This window comes from Polyodon spathula, chromosome 10 (assembly GCF_017654505.1).
Source record: "Polyodon spathula isolate WHYD16114869_AA chromosome 10, ASM1765450v1, whole genome shotgun sequence".
In the NCBI taxonomy this organism is placed as follows: Eukaryota; Metazoa; Chordata; class Actinopteri; order Acipenseriformes; family Polyodontidae; genus Polyodon; species Polyodon spathula.
The window spans coordinates 34,283,371-34,304,639 of record NC_054543.1 but is presented as its reverse complement, the minus strand read 5'-3'; the positions used below and the strand labels follow the sequence as shown (position 1 = coordinate 34,304,639).

The 21,269-nt window shown below is 36.2% G+C and overlaps 1 protein-coding gene across 1 annotated transcript in view; it reads left to right on the top strand.

The window, feature by feature from the left end:
- LOC121321943 (titin-like) overlaps window positions 1-21,269 on the top strand; it is a 170,646-nt gene that overhangs the window by 33,501 nt on the left and 115,876 nt on the right. The window contains exons 44-75 of the mRNA XM_041261332.1: window positions 344-4,279; window positions 5,049-5,327; window positions 5,780-6,343; window positions 6,653-6,934; window positions 7,043-7,321; window positions 7,442-7,720; window positions 7,812-8,090; window positions 8,187-8,474; window positions 8,634-8,912; window positions 9,034-9,315; window positions 9,403-9,681; window positions 9,795-10,073; window positions 10,172-10,450; window positions 10,571-10,858; window positions 10,963-11,241; window positions 11,336-11,617; window positions 11,702-11,980; window positions 12,085-12,363; window positions 12,477-12,755; window positions 12,858-13,145; window positions 13,267-13,545; window positions 13,796-14,077; window positions 14,518-14,796; window positions 14,895-15,173; window positions 15,295-15,573; window positions 15,671-15,958; window positions 16,118-16,389; window positions 19,036-19,351; window positions 19,447-19,725; window positions 19,850-20,137; window positions 20,284-20,571; window positions 20,882-21,172. Coding sequence (XP_041117266.1) covers window positions 344-4,279; window positions 5,049-5,327; window positions 5,780-6,343; window positions 6,653-6,934; window positions 7,043-7,321; window positions 7,442-7,720; window positions 7,812-8,090; window positions 8,187-8,474; window positions 8,634-8,912; window positions 9,034-9,315; window positions 9,403-9,681; window positions 9,795-10,073; window positions 10,172-10,450; window positions 10,571-10,858; window positions 10,963-11,241; window positions 11,336-11,617; window positions 11,702-11,980; window positions 12,085-12,363; window positions 12,477-12,755; window positions 12,858-13,145; window positions 13,267-13,545; window positions 13,796-14,077; window positions 14,518-14,796; window positions 14,895-15,173; window positions 15,295-15,573; window positions 15,671-15,958; window positions 16,118-16,389; window positions 19,036-19,351; window positions 19,447-19,725; window positions 19,850-20,137; window positions 20,284-20,571; window positions 20,882-21,172 — 12,978 coding nt within the window. The remainder of the gene's footprint in view (window positions 1-343; window positions 4,280-5,048; window positions 5,328-5,779; window positions 6,344-6,652; window positions 6,935-7,042; window positions 7,322-7,441; window positions 7,721-7,811; window positions 8,091-8,186; window positions 8,475-8,633; window positions 8,913-9,033; window positions 9,316-9,402; window positions 9,682-9,794; window positions 10,074-10,171; window positions 10,451-10,570; window positions 10,859-10,962; window positions 11,242-11,335; window positions 11,618-11,701; window positions 11,981-12,084; window positions 12,364-12,476; window positions 12,756-12,857; window positions 13,146-13,266; window positions 13,546-13,795; window positions 14,078-14,517; window positions 14,797-14,894; window positions 15,174-15,294; window positions 15,574-15,670; window positions 15,959-16,117; window positions 16,390-19,035; window positions 19,352-19,446; window positions 19,726-19,849; window positions 20,138-20,283; window positions 20,572-20,881; window positions 21,173-21,269) is intronic.

Here is a 21,269-nt window from a genome sequence, read left to right as displayed (position 1 = left end):
TGGAAAAGAAATGAAGGCATAACATAATTTTTAAAATGGTATATAGTTAATATGATTATTTTCGTTGTACAAGTGTGTTTGCTCTTATAGTTTCTCTGCTGTGTTTGTTTGTAATTTACAAGGTTGTATAATTAAATAAAGTAAGATCGAAGAAGAAAATGACATCTTTGCATTTGTCTTTTTTAAAATTCTAAAATCAACTTTTTTATAGAATGTTTTATAAACTGGAGATGCTTCTTTGCATAATTTCAGATGTTCTTCACTGTATACCTCCATTTAGTTTATTAAAAGGCGCCATATGAATGTATTTAGTAAACCTTTGACTTTATTATTTTCTGTGCAGAATTTTCTAGCTTGGCTCTCACGACAACTGGTGAAGAGAAACAAGAAACCTACAGCAGTGGCCTTCAGTTTTCTGACAAAGGCAAAACATTTGAACTCAAGCCAGAACCTAAACTTTATTCCAGTACAATTGAAAAGAAAAATGAAAAGCCAAAAGCACCAGTTTTTATTAAGCAATTAGCCTGTGCTGAAATTAGTGTAGGGGAGGTAGCTAGGTTTTCTATCACAGTTACTGGCATTCCCAAACCCATAATTCAGTGGTTTCATAATGGAATAAAGTTGACTCCTTCAGCAGATTATAAATTTGTTCAAGAAAATGAGGAGTATATCATGATTATTCCCCATGTAAAACTCGAAGATATAGGTGAGTATTCTTGCTCTGCAAGCAATATTCTTGGTCAATGCTTTTGCAGTACATATTTACAGGTGAAGCCAAGGGAAGCTATGGGAGGATTTAAAAAGCCTTCAACAAGGCCACCAACTTTGAAATCAGTAGAAAAGAAGGTCACCAAAGAGTCTTTTTTATCTGAAGAGGAACACAAAGCGCAAATGGAGACGATGCATAAAGTGACGAGACGTCCTCCTTGCTTCATAAAAGAACTACAACCTGTGCAATGTAGAGAAGGAAGTCAAGCTACATTTGAATATAAAGTGATAGGGGACCCAATGCCCGAAGTGCAGTGGTTTAAGGGAAGTTACCAAGTTCAACCAAGCATCTACTTCAGCATTGTACACAATCTTGACGGATCTGGTCACTTAAATGTCAATGGAGTTCAACAAGATGATGGTGGTCTTTATACTTGTAGAGCATTTAACCAGTCTGGGGAAGCCACCTCCAGTGCTGAGTTGCTTGTGTTTAAAGATACATTTGCTGTTTCTCGGCACAAGGAACACAAAGTTGTTCAAAAGAAAAAAGGATATAAAGTATCAGCAGGCGAACAAGCTACAGAATCCCGTTTATATATGGTAAATTTACCAGGCGAGGCAAGAGCAGAACTCCAAGATGGACACCAGATGGTGTACACTATAGGCACTGAGGAAAGACAAGCTATAAGTAGTGAACAGGTAGACTCATTAAGGGAAGTAGTAGTCTCCGCAGCAACGTTGCACAGAGAGCATGTTCCCACCCACCAGGCAGCCATACAACAATCTCATGAGGTTGAAGAGAGAGTCACAGTCTCCACTGGTGAAGCTGTAACAGAGTCTTTTGTTCCAATGATGAGGGAACTGCACACTGCAGCATTCGCAACTTCTGTTCAGGAAAGCCATGGCTTTAGAGAGCAGCACTATGAGCGAATACAAAGCCCAGAGGTGATTGAGATTGAACTAACCAAAGAAAGACCTTCAAAACTTATGTCAGCTGTTGCAGAGGAAGTATTATCTTTAACTAGTGTGACAACAAAAACTCTGGAGACAGGGGCTGAACTTGCAGTGCCAAAACCTGAACCAAAACATATTGTATATAGTCACCATGTAGAAGGTAAGATGCAACTGCCAAAAGAGGCAATGTTTGTTATTCAAAAGCCAGAGTTAGAAAGTGTTAGCATGGTGAATGAAGGTGTTAAAATAGTGCACACAGCTGTAGCAACTATGAAGCAGGAATTTAATGAGGCCCATACCAGTGAGCTAACAACTCTTGATGCTGCCATGGAAGCAACAGTAGTAAAGGAATTGTCAGAACCACTGCTAAGGCCTGTCACTGAAACACCAAAATCCCTACCAAAAGAGCAGACTTTTCAAGTGCAAAGACCAAATGAACAGCAGATATCAGCAACTAAAGATGCATTTTTAAAATCAGCTTTAATTGCTGAAGAGAAACAACAGCTCACAGCTGAATGTACTGAGAAGATTGCTGGGTTAGATAGTGCAGTGTCTGTTCAATCACAAAAAGTAGGTGAACAGCTTTTGCATTTGCAGGTCATAAGTGAGCAAGACACATTGCCCAGTGAAGCCACTTTCAATTTTGAGGTGCCCTCTGAGGAGCAAGCTGAAGTTAGAAAAAGCCCCACTTTGCTTTCTTCACTAATTTCAGATGATCAAAAATCTATCTCTTATGAAGTTACTTCACAATTTTCTTCCAAACAGAGTGCAGTTTCAATTCAGTCAACAAAAGAGCTCCCCACTATTTTACATCTGCAGTCAGTACAAACAGAATGTATGCTTCCAAAGGAAGGTATACTTTCCTTCGAAAAGCCTGAACCCAGAGTAGCAGTACAGAAACAAGAAAAAGCCCGTAGGCAGGCAGTAATTGCAGAAGAGAAAAGGGAATTTTCAGCTGATTATTCCACAGACCTTGATGTGTCAGTGACGGGTATTCATTCAAAGTGTAAAAGCGAGCCTCTTCCACGGACTTGTCTTCAAGTAATTACAGAGTCAGTTCAACTGCCAAAAGAAAGTCCTTTTACTTGTGAGGTAAAACATCAGCGTGCTTTGGTTAAAAAAGAAGATAATTGGAATATCATGCAGTTAACTACCGTAGTAGAAAGTCAAACTTTGGAGGAGGGCCACACTGATACATTTAAAGGAATGGAGGAAGTTACTTGTAAGACTGAGTATGAACCTAAAATCCCCTCTGAGCCTGTTCATATTGAAGAGAAAGCAGTTTCCACAGAAAGTACAGTTTTTTTAGAGGCAGCAGAAGAAGACTTTGCAGTCCGAATTCAAGAAGGGCAATCTGTGAGGCTTCCATTATTGATGGAGGAAACACAGGTCATTATTGGAGAGCATTCTGAAGACATAACCAGGTCAGATGCAACAGCTCTTAAGATACAAAGGCAACCAAAAGAGACATTCCAGGCACATGAGATCCTAGAAAGTAAAACTCTTCCAAAAGAACTTACTTTTGTTCTGCAAACGCCCAAAGCTTTCAATTTGAGCATCAGAACGCAACTGAAAAATGCACTTGAGTCTGCCATAGCCGGTGAACAGCCTTCGCTTTTGGCAGAGGTTTTAGAACACTTAGATGATATTGAGGTAACAGAACTAAAGATACTCAAAGAACCCAAATATACCATGTTTACCTATCTTATTACAACTAGTAGTTCCCCACCTATGGAAATAACCTTAGCTTTTGAAGGTCAGTATCCCCAGACTGCCGATTTGAAAAGTGAACTTCAAGCGGCCTTTTATTCAATTGTTCATCAGGAGCAACATGTCCTGTCTTCAGAACAGCCAGGCACCATACAAATTGACAGGCCCCAAAGATTACGTGTCAGCAGTGCACCTTCCAAAGAAATGATGTCACCACTTGTGGAAACTGTTGGCATTGCAGAGAGTGCCTCAGACATTGCAAAACCAAACACCCAGTCAGCTAATCTTAAGACCCAAGACAAACCCTCAGTCCAAACAGTAATGACACAAGGTGTTACTCTGCTGCAGGAGTCAACTGATTCTATTTCAAAAAGTTCTCAAGCACAAATGATTAAAGTAACCACGGAATCAAAAAGGGATATTCAAGAGATGGTATCTGTGAAGCAAGTTAGAACAATGACAATGAAAACTCATCAGAAAGATGTTGGAGCTGCAGTAATTACCACAGAAGTGCCTTCAACATCAATTCCTGTTGAACAAGCAGTAGATGTTCTTGTAAAAAAAGGGAGAAGGGAAGAAATGTTAAAAGAAGAAATTACAATATCTTCGGAACATGCTACCAAGGGTTATCCTGTCATTAGTCAGGGACTAGAAGATGTTGCAGCAGAGAAAGATAGCAAAGTAAATCTTAGTGTAATTATAACAAGTGTTAAAAAGGTAAACTGGCTTTTCAATGGTAAACAGGTTACTTCAGGCAAAGAGTTCAAATGTTTAAAGGACCATGATACTTACACATTAGTAATCAACAAAGCAATCAAGGAGAAGCACGAAGGAGAGTATATCTGTGAGGCAGTGAATGAAGCTGGAAAGACCACTACATCATCGAAACTCACAGTTGTATTAAGAGGTTGGATTATGGGGATATTAATATTACTTAATTTCACTTCACACTCGACTTAATCACTAACCACATTTTAAGATTAATATTTAAAGTATTACATTAGACATAACTAATAAAATATCATTAACAACCCACAACATTTCTTATATAATTCTTTACATTTTCAATTTTCTACTCTTTACTTCTTTATTTGACTTAATATGTTAATCTTAATATTTGAGAGATTATTTATTCTTAATTATCTTGATTAATTTTAGTCCGATTGCATGCTGTATTATCTAGGCAGCCTTTAAGACTTTTATTTTGCTTATCCAATCTAATCATTAAATTTGTTCATAAGTGCGATTTCAGTAACATTCTTCCCCATATCCACTTCACCGCTGGTTTTCTTTTCCACTGATTCACTTCTGTATTCACTGTGTATTTAAACAAGAGCACCCAGTCATTGCACATTATTTGTTCTTCCATATCATTTCTTCACCATTTTGCGCAAAATACTGCAAGAATCTACACGGATATGCATGTCTCTGAGCATCACATCGCAGTCATTTTTCATTATTCACTGAATCTCCATTTTCTAAAATGGAGATGGTTTCTTTCCTTTTAACCTTTTGCAGCAGCCATTTCTTTTCACAGTCACTCCCTGGATTGCTTTTGCACCCCATCATCTTTGTTCCAGTTCATCACTTTATTGTTTAACATCACCTTAAACAACAGTTTACCCAACAGTTTTTGCTAAGACACTCACAATTTTTTTCCCACCCCTAAAATTTAGCTGCTCCGGTGTTCAAGAAGAAAATTCAATCCTTGGAGGTCTCTGTCGGCAACCCTGCAAAGTTGGAGTGTGAGACTGAAGTCGCTCCAAATGTGTCATTTAAGTGGTTCAAGGCTGGGAATGAAGTTCGAGAGAGTGACAAGTACAGGATTGTTAGCAAAAACTACACATCTACTTTGGAAATTCCAAAACCCCAAGTATCAGACAGTGGTGAATACACATGTAAAGCTTCAAACCAGCAAGGCAGTGACAGCTGTGCAGCATCGGTAACCGTAACTGGTAAGTGAATCATCTTTTGTTTCATATAAATCGTTTAAGCGACTGCTCTATTTATCCTACTGAAGTATCCTACTGTGGTATTGAAATGTTTTTTTTTATTATTATTTTTTTTTATTATTCAAAACACTAAAACTATTTTGTTTTAACCTTTGTACAAACATTGATGGCAACAGATCAGGTAAGCACTGCCTATATTTTGCTTGGTTTAGGGTACTCTTTCTGTTTACTTGGTTCATAATGAAAGGAACTTTCTTGATTTAAGACATACTTTTATTTTTTTATTTTTTTTCTGCTGTGATAAAGTACCATATTAAAGCAGGTTTGCAATTGTTTTCTCTTATTTTCTTGCTTTCTTGGTGTATCTTCTTTGTACATTGGGCTGATCATATGCCCGCTTATCTTGTGAGTCTTAAAAAAAAAAAAAGGAATAATTTGACTTTTTATTTTTTTAGAAGTTTTTCCTCCGGTCTTTGTAACTAGACCAGAGTCAATGACTTTATACGTGGGGAAGCCTGCAAGATTTCAATGTGCAGTGACTGGTTCACCACCGATGAATATTGTATGGCAGAAAGCCGGTCTTGACATTTCTTCAGAGGGAAACTATAAAATCTCAACTGACAAGAAGAAGAATATTCTTGAGATTCCTAGTCTTCAGCTTGATAACAAGGGCATCTACAGTTGCAAGGCAACAAATGCATTTGGAACCGACATCTGTAGTGCTGAGCTAAGAGTTATTGATAAACCACAGTTTGTGAAGAAACTTGAGCCCTTACCGGTGGCTGTTGGCCACATCATTCGGCTTGAATGCCAGGTGGACGAAGACACAGGAGTATGTATAACTTGGAGCAGAGATGGTAAAAAACTCCATCTCAGTATGGATTATAAAATTACATTTGACGACAAGGTAGCAGTTCTTGAAATTCCAAATGCCAAACTCAAAGATTCAGGAAACTATGTCTGCACTGCATCAAATGACGCTGGAAGTAGCACCTGCTCTGCCTCTGTAACAGTGAGAGGTAAGCATGATCCTCAAGATAATTCTCTCTTAATATTTCTGAGTACTAACAACAATGCGATTCAGGAAAATCAACTGGTTTCATCACAAAGTGGCTGCAGCCACGTCTTTTAAAGTAAGGTTTCTAAGAATGTCTTCTCTTTCTTTCTGGCTTATTTGTATAGTTTACTGTATAGGGTCTAACCTTTCTTTTTGGATTTCCAACTCTAAATAGAAATCTTACTTGTTTTATGCATCCTTCTAATCATTTTTCTAATATTTGGTCTGCTGTCGAATATGCTATTGTCACTTTTTAAAATACTCTCTCTAGAACCCCCATCATTTCTTAAGAAACTGGAGCCCAAGATTGTGTGGAAAAAGGGTGTGGCAGCCCGTCTACAGTGCTCTGTTAAAGGCTCACCTGAACTGCATGTTACCTGGTTTAAGAATGACAAGGAACTAAGTACCAGTGATAAATACAAAATCACATTTGTAGATGCTTTGGCAGTCATAGACATTTTTGAAGTTAGTGTGGATGATAGTGGAAACTACACATGTGAAGTACTAAATGAAGCTGGCTGTGAGAGCTGCAGTGCCAAGATAACAGTAAAAGGTCTGTTGTTTTATAGTTCAAATCTTGTGTTACTTGAATTTAAACCTTTCATGTAAATGTTGGTATACAAGAGGTTTAAAACTGTTGCAATTAATATTTTTTTTGTAGAACCACCATATTTCAGCAAAGAATTAAAACCAGTAGAAATAATGAAGGGCACCAATACTGCTCTTGAATGTGAAATTGCTGGTACAGCTCCATTTGAAGTGAAATGGTTTAAAGATAGAAAGCCAATTAAAACTGGTAAAAAACACAACATTATCTATCAAGATTCTATTACCTCTTTGGAAATTACTTCATTTGAAACAGCAGATGCTGGAGATTACCAATGTCTTGTAACAAATGATGTGGGCAAGAGTTCATGCAGCTCAACTGTAAAGTTGAAAGGTTAGTAAAATACATTACATTGTCCATTTTCAAAGGAAGAATAATTTAAAATTTTAGTATAGATTTACATTTGTTTTTATTAAGTGTCTTGTATTAAAGACGTTTATTCTTTAAATCTAGAAGCCCCCTCATTTGTTAAGAAGATTGAAAATGTTACTGCAATGTTGGGAAGTCCTGTTAAGATGCAATCTACTGTGAGAGGCTCAGTGCCTATTTCCGTTAAGTGGTTGAAGGATAATGAGATAGTGAAAAATGATGATTTTATCACTACGGCTTTTGAAAATGGTGTCGCCACCCTGGAAATAATGACTGTTCAGATTAGTCATAGTGGGAAATACACATGTCAAGCTGAGAATGATGCAGGGCTTCAAAAGTGTGAAGCAGCTGTATCAGTAAAAGGTTAGTACAAGTTAATAGATGCATTAGTATGCATATACATATACAGTATATATGTTTTATTCTCAATACAAATAATTGAATCTCTTTATAGAACCGGCCAGAATAGTAGAAAAAACGGCATCAATTAGTGTGACAGCAGGGGAGCCAGCAACTTTGGAATGCACTGTAGCAGGTAGCCCATCACTTAAAGTCAAATGGTTTAAAGATGGAAAAGAGATGGTGTCCAGCAGAAAATTCAAAACAAGCTTTAAGGATAACGTTGCCAGTTTAAAGATTTATGCAGCAGAGAAGGCGGACAGCAGTGAATACGTGGTTGAAGTGTCAAACAGTGTTGGAAATGACAGATGTGCATCTTCTGTTACTGTGCTGGGTTAGTACTGACCTTTACATCTTTCATTTCATGTTCAGTTGTTGTTTAATTGCATTGCAGATTTGATAAAGTCACAAACTCTTGTTATCCAAACAGATCGAATTATTCCTCCATCTTTTGTAAAACCATTAAGGAAAGTGGATGGCATTGTAGGTACCAGTGTAAACATGGAATGTAAAGTCTCTGGTTCTCAGCCCATGACCATTTCCTGGTACAAGGATGAAAAAGAGATATCAGCTGGTGTTAAATACCAAATGACATTCCAGGAAAACACAGCATCACTGGGAATAAGTCAATTAGAAATGAATGATGCTGGAATTTATACTTGCCGAGCAGCAAATGCAGCAGGGAACAAAGAAAGCAGCGGAACTGTCATTGTAAAAGGTTTGAGACATACTATAGATTTAAAAGCTTATCTTTTCCATTAATATAGCCTTAATTTATGTGTTCATTTTTTTATTGAACCACGAATATATATTAAGTAGATATTTTTTTAATAAAACTAATCATTTTCTTTACTACTATCTTTTTATATAAATGTAGAGCCACCAAGCTTCTCTGTCAAATTGGAGTCACAAGATGTTATACCTGGTTCCACTGTGATTTTAAGAAGTTCTTTCAATGGAACAGCCCCATTGACAATTAAGTGGTTTAAGGGGGATAAGGAATTAACAACAGGTGGAGCATGTTTTATCAAAAAAGAAACATCATCAAGTTTTCTGGAGCTTCATTCTGTGAAACCTTCTGATTCAGACAACTACACTTGCCAAGTCAGCAATGATGTTGGCAAGGTGGCATGCACCGCTATCTTGTTTGTAAAAGGTGCCTTCTTCGTCTTCTTCTTCTTCTTCTTCTTCTTCTTTTTCTCCCTTTTCCTCTGTAATTCACAAATACTCTTTTGCATGTTTTCTTTAATTCTTATGAATGCTCTTCCATCTTATAGAACCACCATCATTTGTAAAGAAACCGGACCCTTCAAAACTGTTAATGAATGGATCTTCAGTTAAACTGGAATGCAAAGTAATTGGCACTCCTGAGATAAAAATTAAATGGCTCAAGAATGAGAATGAAATCAGTGCTAGTGATAAGTACAGAATGTCCTTCACACATTCTGTAGCAGTTCTGGAGATTATCAATACTAGCATCGACGACAGTGGCGATTACATCTGCGAAGCACATAGTGAAGCTGGTAGTGATAGATGTAGCAGCACGGTTACAGTCAAAGGTCAGCCGGCAATCATTTAACTTATAGTTTTTTGCATATTTTGAAATCATTTTTACCATATGTTAATATTCTAATCTTCTTTTTTAGAACCCCCAGCTTTTATAAAGGCTGTTGAATCCAGGGAAGTTGTAAAAGGTTCTGAAGTTATTTTGGAAGGAGAATTGTCTGGCTCAGCTCCATTTGATGTGGCATGGTACAAAGACAATAAACCTATCAGAAGTAGCAAAAAGTACAAAATAACCTGCCAGAATGGCACTGTCAACCTTCACATTCTGAAGTGCGATGCCACAGAGGTTGGCAAATATCAATGTACAGTTACTAATGATGTAGGAAATGCATCCTGTGATTGCCAAGTTACATTAAAAGGTTGGTAGCTTATAGATAATACAACTAGTTTGGATACGTCTTTCTGTGCATACTCTGATAAATGACAAATTCATTTTAATTTTGATGTATTTCTGCGTTCGTTGTTTCTCTAGAACCCCCATCATTTGTACAGAAGCTTGAAAACGTTAGCTCCATTGTAGGGAGTGATATTGCACTGCAATGTACCCTTAAAGGTTCAATGCCAATAACTGTGTCTTGGATAAAGGATGATCATGAAGTCACAGAGGAGGAACATATCAAAATGAGTTGCGATAACAAAATTGCTACCCTGTACATGACAGGTGTTCATACACAGAACAGTGGAAAGTATACTTGTCAGGCAAAGAATGATGCAGGAGTGCAAAAGTGTTCTGCTTCTGTAGTAGTTAAAGGTCAGTTGGTTGTTTTTTTCTTCTCCCTGTAGTACTATTTTAGTACTGTACATACAGTTTGTGGATTTTAACATTATAATGTTTTCTGTTTATCACAGAACCTGCAAACATAACTGAAAAGGCAGAGTCTATTAGTGTTACTGCTGGTGACCCAGCTACTTTGGAATGTAGGTTTTCAGTTACCAAGGCACTAAAGACTAAATGGTCCAAAGGTGGCAAAGAGCTGGCATCAGGCAAAAAGTATAAGATCCACAGTACAGATAAAGTTTCCACACTAAAGATTCATTCGACAGAAAAGGCTGATGGTGGTGAATATATGTTTGAGGTTTCCAATGATGTTGGCAGCAGCACATGTACAGCATTCATCACAGTTTTAGGTTAGTAAAAACATTTAAAAAATCTAAAAAAACCATTGTAAGCACAAAAATCTAATACAGTTGTGAAAGATTTGAGATTAATATTGGTTTGTCTGAAATTTCTTGTCTTATGTTGGCTAGATCAAATTATCAAGCCATCATTTACAAGAAAATTGAAACCAGTGGACAGCATCAAAGGATCTTTTGCCCATCTGGAATGCCTTGTGTCTGGCTCTCTTCCTCTGAGTGTGGCATGGTACAAGGATGACAAAGAGATAACGGATAGTGAAAAATATAAATCCACATTATATGAAAACACAGCATGTTTGGAAATTATTCGCCTTGATAGTGCAGACAGTGGGAGCTACACTTGTGTTGCAACCAATAAAGCTGGACGTGAGCAGTGTTGTGGCCACTTAACTGTAAAAGGTTTGCCTATTTTTCTTCCTTTCATTACTTCATTACTTTTTAAACCAACAATATAGTATCTAAAAAATATATATATTTTTTAACATCTTTCCCCCCTGATTTAGAGCCGCCAACTATTATAGAAAAGCCTTTATCGAAGGATGTTTTACCCGGATCTAGAGTGCAGCTGAAAGTTTTAGTCAATGGCACTCCTCCATTGTCAATAAAATGGTTTAAGGACAACAAAGAACTTGTATCAGGAGCCACTTGTTCCATTTGGAATGACAACACGACAAGTTTGCTGGAGTTATTTTCTGTTAGTGTTTCTGACTCAGGAGATTACAGTTGTGAGATCAGTAATGATGTTGGATCAGAGGCTTGCAAATCTACACTTTTTGTCAAAGGTTTATATATTTTTATATTGCTTTAAAATTAACATTCATTGTTTCTTAATTTAAAAAAAGTGAATTATGTAACATGATGTCTTTTTTTTTTTAGTACCTCCAAAATTTGTTCAGAAGCCTGATAATGTAATAATATTAAAACCAGGACAAAGCAAAATGCTTGAGTGCCAGGTAGTAGGTACTCCTGAAATAAAAATCTCCTGGTACCAAGATGGCAATGAAATAAGCTCCAGTGACAAGTATAAAATGTCCTTTGATAACTCTCTGGTGAGCCTTGAAATAACTGGTGCCGAGGTTAAAGATAGTGGGGTATATGTGTGTGAGGCGCACAATGAAGCTGGTAGCGAAAGTTGCAGTGTTGAAGTAAAAGTGAAAGGTCAGTATTTAGAGATGAGCAGATTTTGACAACATATGTCCAATGCATTAATCAAAACTAAAAAATGAATTTCCATAATTTCAGAACCCCCAGTGTTTAAAAAGGAACTGACGTCTTTTGAAGTTGTGAAAGCCTCTGATGTTATGCTTGATTGTGAAGTTACTGGTACAGCTCCATTTGAAGTTACCTGGTATAAGGATGCTAAAGAAATCCGAACCAGTAAAAGGCATACAATTACACAGGAGAATGGTCGTGTTTGCTTTCACATACTCAAATGCGATGCATTAGATGTTGGTGAATACCAATGTACTGTAGCAAATGATGTGGGAAGCTGCTTATGCAGGTCTAAACTGAGTTTGAAAGGTCAGTCTTGTATTGATAATTTTATATAATAAAAGTTTTTATTTTTAGAAAACCTTTTTTTGCAATGCATTCATGCATTAATGTATTTATTTATTCAACACTAGAACCTCCATCATTTTTAAAGAAGATTGAAAGTATTGCCACTGTTTTGGAAAGTTCTGCTACATTTCAGTGCACTGTTACTGGGTCACCTACCTTATCTGTAAGATGGCAGAAAGATGAAGACTGGGTATTAGAAGGCCCTAATATTGAACTTAAATTTGAAGACAATGTTGCAACATTGAACATTTGTGTAGCAGACACCTCTCACAATGGGAGGTACACATGCCAGGTTATGAACGAAGCAGGAATGGAGAAGTGTTTTGCAACTCTATTAGTTCAAGGTTTGTTTCAGATTCTTTAAAAAAAAGTATTTCCTCCAGGCTTTATTCCTACCAGTTTTCTTTACTTATGTTTACTATTATTTATTTATTTATTTATTTATTTTTTATCCTAGAACCTGCCAAAATCATAGAGAAGCCAAAGGCAGTAAGTGTTACTGTAGGTGATCCTGTAAATTTGGAGAGTATTGTGGCTGGCACACCTGAACTTAAAGTAAAATGGTTCAAGGATGATAAGGAACTCATGCCCAGCAGACAGTATAAAATGAGTTTTATGAAAAATGTGGCAAGCCTTAAGATTCAATCTGTAAAAAATGAGGACAGTGGGGAATATGCCTTTGAGGTCTGTAATGACATTGGAAGCAGCAGTTGCAAAGTGAATTTGATTGTCCTAGGTTGGTACCTTACATATTTGAACATTTTATCTTTTAATTATATATGTGCGTGATACATATTGTGAATATAAAATCATTCCTCTTATTTTGTTTATTGTTCAGATCAAGTAATTCCTCCATCATTCCTCAAAAAGTTGTCAGAAATGCAACAAGTTTTAGGATCATGTTTACGCATGGAATGCAAAGTTTCTGGTTCTCTTCCAATGAGTGTGGAATGGTATAAGGATGGCAGCATCATATCTGGTAGAACAAAATATAATCTTGTTTATCAAGACAATACCGTTTCTCTGGAAATTGATCAGTTAGAGAAGACTGATGCTGGAAAATACACTTGCAAACTAATGAACGAGGCAGGAACTAGTGAATGTGGTGGTACCTTAATGGTTAAAGGTCAGATATATTTAATTTTACTGGAACATTATCAAAGAGTTAACTTTTTTCTCATCAATGTGAATTGACTATTTATATAATAGTTCTCTTAATGCATATATTTTCTTTCTGAACATTTTAGAACCACCAAGTTTTGTGGTGAAACCAGATGCCCAGACAGTTCTTCCTGGTTCTACTGTGCATTTTAAAAGTATTTTAAAAGGAACACCTCCATTTGTTGTAAAATGGCTAAAGGATGGCAAGGAAATCAAAACCGGCCCGAAATATTTTGTTGGAATGGAAGGGTCATCATGCTATTTAGATCTTTACTCAGTTGGAGTTTCTGAAAGTGGAGTTTATACCTGTCAAGTTAGCAATGATGCTGATACAATAAGCTGTACAACAGAGTTGCTTGTGAAAGGTTTGGAATTTCTGCTTTTTTTCAAATACATCACTAACTATTCTGTCCTCTGTTTCTGAACATTAATAATTCATGTCACCAGTCTTTTTATTTCAGGTGTCTTATGTAATAAATGCAATTCTTCTGTTAAGAATGTGTTTAATCAAACAAATCTTTTTTTCTTGTTCCACAGCACAATCTTTCTTTAATTGCACAATATATTGCATTCTCTTTCTTTATTCTGACTTATGTTTATGTCTTGGTTTCCCAGAACCCCCCAAGTTTGTTAAGAAGCTGGAGTCTTCAAAGGTAGTAAAACCGAAAGACCAGACTCGCTTTGAATGCAAAGTAACTGGATCACCAGAAATCCAAATCTCTTGGTTCAAAAATGACAGTAAAATCAGTGAAAGTGAAAAATACAGAATGTCCTTCATAAACTCTCTGGCCGTTCTTGAGATTGAAAATATCAGTCTTGAAGACAGTGGAGACTACATCTGTGAGGCGCTGAATGAAGCAGGAAGTGACAGCTGTAGCACTACAGTTACAGTAAAAGGTCAGAAGTGTACCTGAGGACTGTCTTAATTTGCTTTTTTCACAAATGATCATATTAACTTTTGTGCACAGTAGCTTTCTGATATGCTCTTCCTTCATATTCAAAGGCTGAAGTTTGCATTTCAGTTGTTAGAAAAGTAGTTTGCTCTTATTTCTGGCAGGTCAAGAGATTGCTTGGTGACTTGATTTTGTAGTTGGGCCACCTACTGTTACTTTTAGCTTAATAGGAATTGATCATGGCTGTGGACGAACCTTTAGCAACTGCTTTTCTCCATAGAGAGCTAAATAATACTGAAAGGAATAATATAGAAAAACATAATTCAGAGAAAATATCTACATTTAATACCAATATGATCTAGTATATAATACACTGACGAGTAGTGTTTCTGAACAAAAAAATTAAATAAAAACATTAACATATAATTCCTATTGATTTTGTAGACCCACCTGCTTTCATCAAAGTCCCTGAACCAGTGGAGGGTATAAAAGGCAAAGATGTGAGCCTTGAATGTGAGCTTTCAGGCTCTCCTCCCTTTGAAATAACCTGGTATAAAGACAAACGGCAAATTAAAGACAGTAAAAAGTACAAGGTCACACACAAGGGCTGTCATCCTACTCTCCACATTTTAAATCTGGAAGGTTCAGACGTTGGTGAATATCAGTGCAAGGCAGCAAACAATGTGGGAAGTGACAGTTGTACTGGCACGGTTAAGCTCAAAGGTTAGTACAACTGTAAACTGATGATAAAAATCTTGCTAAGACTTTCCTTGTCTGTTGAAAACTCATCTTAATCGTCTTATTCTTCTTAAATTGTTCAGAGCCACCAGTGTTTGTGAAGAAACTATCAAATGTGACAGCCGTTACTGGAGAAGAAGTGACTTTGGGTGCATCGATTAAAGGCTCACAGCCTATTACTGTGTCATGGGTCAAAGACAAAGATGTGATAAGAGACAGTGATAATACCAGGATTTCCTTTGAAAACAATCTTGTCACCCTAAATATCATCAATGCAGACACAGCTAATGCTGGCAAATATATTTGCCAGATAAAAAATGACGCTGGAATGCAGGAATGCATGGCTTCTTTGTCAGTTCTAGGTTAGTAAGGGTACAAAAATACTTTTTCAGTTTTCTAAATACATATTGCCAGTATTGATTTGTTCTTCTTTTTGTTATTCTTACGTTTCATAAACTAGATGTATTCTATGTTACTTTACAGACCCAGCAGCAATTGTGGAGAAACCACAACCAATAAGTGTAACAGCAGGAGAGCCAGTGACTTTAGAATGCACCATATCTGGTACACCTGAACTTAAGGGAAAATGGTTTAGGAATGGTAATGAGATGGTCTCTGGCAGGAAATACAAAATTACCCTTTCCAAAAATGTGGCAGCCCTCAAAATTTTGTCAACAGAAAAAGGTGACACGGGCCAATATACATTTGAGGTCAAGAATAATGTTGGCAGCGACAGTTGTACAACAACCCTCACTGTTTCAGGTTTGTTGTTGTATATTTTCAGACCATTATTCTATATTATTGTACAGGCTGCCTGTTTTACATGTGTAATTTACACATATTGCAATGTATTCAACAGATAAAGTTATCCCTCCTTCATTCACAAGGAAGTTAAAGGATACAAATGCAATCTTGGGTGCAACAACCCAAATGGAGTGTAGAGTATCTGGTTCTCCACCAATATCTGTTTCTTGGTTCCTTGATGGGAAAGAGATTTTTGAAGGAGCAAAGCATCACCTCACATTTATTGACAATACATGTGCTTTGAAAGTTGATACTCTTGAATTGTCAGATGCTGGAATTTACAAATGTTCAGCAAACAATACAGCTGGAGCTGATGAATGCAGTGCTTCTTTGACTGTAAAAGGTCAGTAGATGTTCAAGGTTGAGGCTAAGGTCTCATAATTGTAAATCTTATTTCTTACTTTTTCTCTTCTTTGTTTTTGTTGTTGTATCTTGTTTGAGCTCTTGAAATTGTGTATCCAATATACCAAAAAATAGGTTTCTTTTACTTCTCTATGTTTAGAACCTCCATCTTTTGTGAAGAAGCCTGAGCCAGTAGAAGCTCTGCCTGGGTCTAATATCAGTTTTACAGGAATTGTAAGCGGAACCCCTCCACTAAAATTGAAATGGTTCAGAGGTAGCAGTGAAATAATGTCAGGGAGGAGCTGTGCAATAACTTTGCAGGGAACAACAGCCTCTCTGGAATTGTTCAAAGTAGACACATCAAAAAGTGGTGAATATACATGTCAAATCACCAATGATGCTGGCAAAGACAGTTGTACCACAAACCTATTTGTAAAAGGTTGGTCATTACATTTTTTTTTTTTAATTTTTTTTTATTATATATATATATATATATATATATATATATATATATATATATATATATATATATATATATATATATATATATATTTGTAGTCAAAAGTTTACATACCCCAATGAAAACAAATAATTATAGGAAAAATCTTTTGTAGCAAAAGTTTTGCTTTTATGGATGAGGAAAAATGTTACAAGAAATAGATGTAATAGATGTAATGCAATTATTTATTTTAACATTTTTTAAAAATGTTTTTTTGCAAAACTCCAAAAATGCTACTTCAAAAGTATTCATACCTTGACAAGGGAAATTAAAATAGTAGATAGTTGACGCACCTTTAGCAATAATAACCTGTTTTAAACTATTAGAATATTTGTCAATGAGCTTTTAGCATGATTCTCTACTGATTTTTTTCTTCAACGCAAAATTGTTCCAGTTCATTCAAATTCCAAGGACTTCTCTTGTGCACAGATTTCTTCAACTAATACCAAAAATTCTCAAAGGGATTTAGATTGGGACTTTGACTGGACAATTCCAGAACCATGATTTTATTCTTCTTTAACCATTCTGAAGTAGATTTTGATGTGTGCTTTGGATCGTTGTTGTACTGGAACGTCCAGTTGCGCTTTAAACCAAGTTTTGTAGCGGAGGGTTTCAGATGATTGGCCAACGTCTTTTGGTATACTATGGATTCATTTTTACCATGTACTAGAACTAAAATTTCCTGTGCCATTAGAGGAAAAACATCCCCATAGAAGGCTATTACCATCTCCATGCATGTACTTTTTTTTATATGCCTCACCAGACTCACCAGCATGACGAAATAGCTCGATTTCTGTTTCATCACTCCTCAAAACCTTTGACTGGAACTCATATCCATTATTCAAATGCCATTTTGCAAACTTTAAGCAACTGTCTTTGTGATATTTAACTAAGAGTGGCTATTTCCTTGGCCTGCGACCATTGAGACCTTCACCATGCAATACTCAACCTGTGATTGAAATGGAAACCCCAGTCCCTCTTGCAGCCAATTCACTGTGAATATCTTTGGCAGTCAATCTCGGATTGTTATTAAGGTTCCTCACAATTCTTTTACTTGCTCTTAGTGAAGAACTTTCTTTCAGACTGAGGGAGCATTGTGACAGTACCATGAGTCTTGTACTTCTTGATATTAGAAACAATAGTTGAAATTGGGATCCGAAATGCTTGGAAATCTTCCTGTATCCTTCTTGACAATAAATAATTTTCTGCCTAAGGTCTTCAGATAGCTCTTTACTTTTTCCCACATTGACTTATTGGTAATGACAGCAACCATCTTATGCCTAAGTCTTTTATACTCTCTGATCTTCACCTACAATCCAGCATTTTCTAGACTTTTCTAGACTTAGGTTCCGCATTGTCATATTGAAATTTCTAGCACCGTGTAGACAATACTATCATAGCATCAAAGGGTACGAATACTTTTGAATTAGCATTTTTGGAGTATTGAAAAAAAAAATGCTGAAATAGATAACTTGTTTTCCTCATCCTCAAAAGCAAAACTTTTGCTACAAACTTTATTTGTTTTTGAGAAATTTCTAGAAATTATACATTTCCATTGGGGTATGTAAACTTTTGACTACAACTGTATATATATATATATATATATATATATATATATATATATATATATATATATATATATACACACACACACACACACACACACACACACACACACACACACAGTGCTTCCTCGTTATAACGCTCTCGTTTATAACACGCCTCGGATATAATGCTCCTACAGCATGTCCCCCAATTCCGTATACCAGTGATTCATGCAATATTTCTATTGTAAATACAATACTGGTGTTGTTCAAACTGTAAACAACTTCTCAGTCTAACTTCTGTTTCTGACTCTCCATTTTGATACAGTAACTGAACTGAAGAAAAGCTGCACTAACACTTTATAACACAGACATCTTATTCAGCATTCGTTTTATAACAAAATAAATATTGGGCCTATTACATGGTTATCTTTCCTAATGTATTTACTCTTTTGCTGTGAGAGGAGCTGGTGCTTTCTCCAGAGATAAGACGCTTCAGCTTCGCTTCAGCCACTCTCCTTCTAGCACTTGGTTTGCTTGTCTGTCACTTCGAACTGAACTCCTGACCGCCATTTAGCCGGGCTATTTATAGTTTAAAAACTGCTAATTAAAATGATCCACGAGTGGGAACGTTAACTATTTATTTTTTTGTAAAAAATATAGCTTTGATTACATGGTGCTTTATGCATGGTTAATTAATGGAAAATTACATTTTTGCTTCACTATATGTGCATTCTAGAGAAGGAGTTATTTTATTTTGTAGTTTAGTCAGATGTGTTTTGTTATGTGTCCCGCGGCACCTTCCACCCCTTCCCCGTGTATAATGCTCTTCGGTTATAACGCTCACATTATGTATCCCCTGAAACCAACGTCATAGCGAGCAAGCACTGTATGTATGTGACATACACATATATATATAGATATATATATATAATTATATATATCTAGATATATAATATATATATATATATATAATCTATATATAATAACAAAAAATGGAGATTTAAATATAAAACGCCACGCTCATTATTCTAGATATGTGTTCTAATTTCTCCTTGCACTATTTTACCAGAACCGGCAAAATTCCAGAAGAAATTGAAAGATTCTAGTATTGAACTAGGGAAGTCCCTGTTTCTTGAATGCACATATTCTGGTACCCCAGATATTTCAGTGAAATGGCAGAAGGATGGTACAGAAATTACATCTTCAGAAAAATTCAATGTAACTACAACAGAAAACTCCTGCATACTAGAAGTCTTCGAAAGTAACAAAGATTGTGGTGGAAAATACACTTGTGAAGTTGTGAATGAAGCAGGAAGTGATACCTGTCATGCAGTCCTATCAATATTAGGTTTGTTTTCATTAATGTCAATTCTCCTTGCGATTTATTAATTATGAACAGGTTGAATATATCAGTTAATTGATTAATATTTATTTGTGCTTTAGAACCACCTTATTTTGTCCAGCATTTGGAACCAGTGGATGTGACTGTTGGAGATGCAGTGTGTTTGAATTGCCAAATAGCAGGAACCCCTCAAATTAAAGTGTCGTGGTATAAAGGAGATACAAAACTGCGAGCTACTTCTCTGTGCAAAATGGAATTCAATAACAGCTTTGCTACTCTGAAACTGAGCAAAGTTAGCAAAAATGACACTGGAGAATACATCTGCAAAGCGGAAAATCATATAGGTGTTGCATCCTCAAAAGCCTCATTGAATGTGCAAGGTGATCACCTCATCAAAATCTTTCTTCAAACTCTTGTCCTTATCATTTCCTTTTATAATTTTACCACACTAACTTCTTCATATTGTATTTTTAACCATTATATTGCTTAACTGTTCTGTTGCAGATGTCAAAACACCACCTTCCTTTACAAGAAAAATGCCAAGTCTTCAGGAGACTGAGGGTCTTCCAGTTAAATTTGAGTGTCGTGTAACTGGGTCATCTCCCATTGAAGTTTCTTGGCTTAAAGATGGCGAATCTTTGGCCAACAATGATGACATTAAAATGTCCTTTATTGATAACACTGCAATCCTAGAGATTGCGCAAACTGAAATGAAACACTCTGGTGAATACACATGTGTAGCTTCCAATGTTGTTGGAAGTGCCTCTTGTAAAGCCAAACTTACACTTAAAGGTTGGTTGGGTTATATATTTTATAACAAAAAAATGTATGGTTCAATTTAACAGGCTTATCTTGATATATTTCTTGAATAAGCCAAAGCACTGTTGACCTTTGCCTGTTTCTAAGTCTTTTACTTTACTCTTCCATTTAACTTCTAGAACCCAGGTTTGCTCCTGTCTTTGACAAAAAGCTAGAGCCACTGGAAGTTACTGTGGGAGACAGTTTTGCACTTGAGTGCCATATGACTGGATCATTACCCATCAAAGTCACTTGGTCAAAGGATAAAAAGGACATCAGATCTGCAGGAAATTACAAGATCACCTGCATTGATGACACACCTCGCTTGACTATTCTAAAAGCAGATAAGGGAGACTCTGGGCAGTATTCTTGTGAAGCCAGCAATGATATGGGGAAGGACTCTTGTACAGCTCAAGTTGCAGTAAAAGGTATTGGGTTCTTGCAAGTTCTACCCCTTCTTTATATTGGGTTTAATTTCTTCATAGTAGTTCTATAATAGTATATTCTTACTTTAGTTAAAACTCTCTTTTATGTGTTTTAACCCCCCCTAAACCATTTCAAAGTATTCTAGTATATTGGATCTTGCTTAATAGGGATGCTTTTTTCAAATTTTGAACATCTTTCTTCATTAACTTTTTCTTGTGCATTACATAAAAATGAGAAAGAAAATAATATCTTGAAACCTGAGTACATTTTTTGAGAATAAATTGAAAGTGTTGGTTTATTTGTTTGTTACAGAACGCAGAGTACCACCTACCTTCACCAAAAAACCTTCTGAATCAATTGAAGACACAGAAGGAAAAATTATTAAGTTGGAAGGCCGTGTTTCTGGTTCCCAACCAATGAACATAAGCTGGTTCAAAGATGACCAAGAAATCCAACAATCTGACAGTTATGACATGTCATTTAAAAGCAATGTTGTACAACTGTGCCTAAAGAAAGCTAGACTCTCAGATACTGGTTCTTACACTTGCAAGGTATCAAATGAAGCAGGCACTACCTCATGCAATGTGTCTGTGCTTATTAAAGGTTAGTTTAATTGTGTTATAATATTGTTTTCTTAAGGTATTATTTATGCCATAAACTAGATTGCGTCTCGATAAAAATACTGTATTAAAACCCCTTT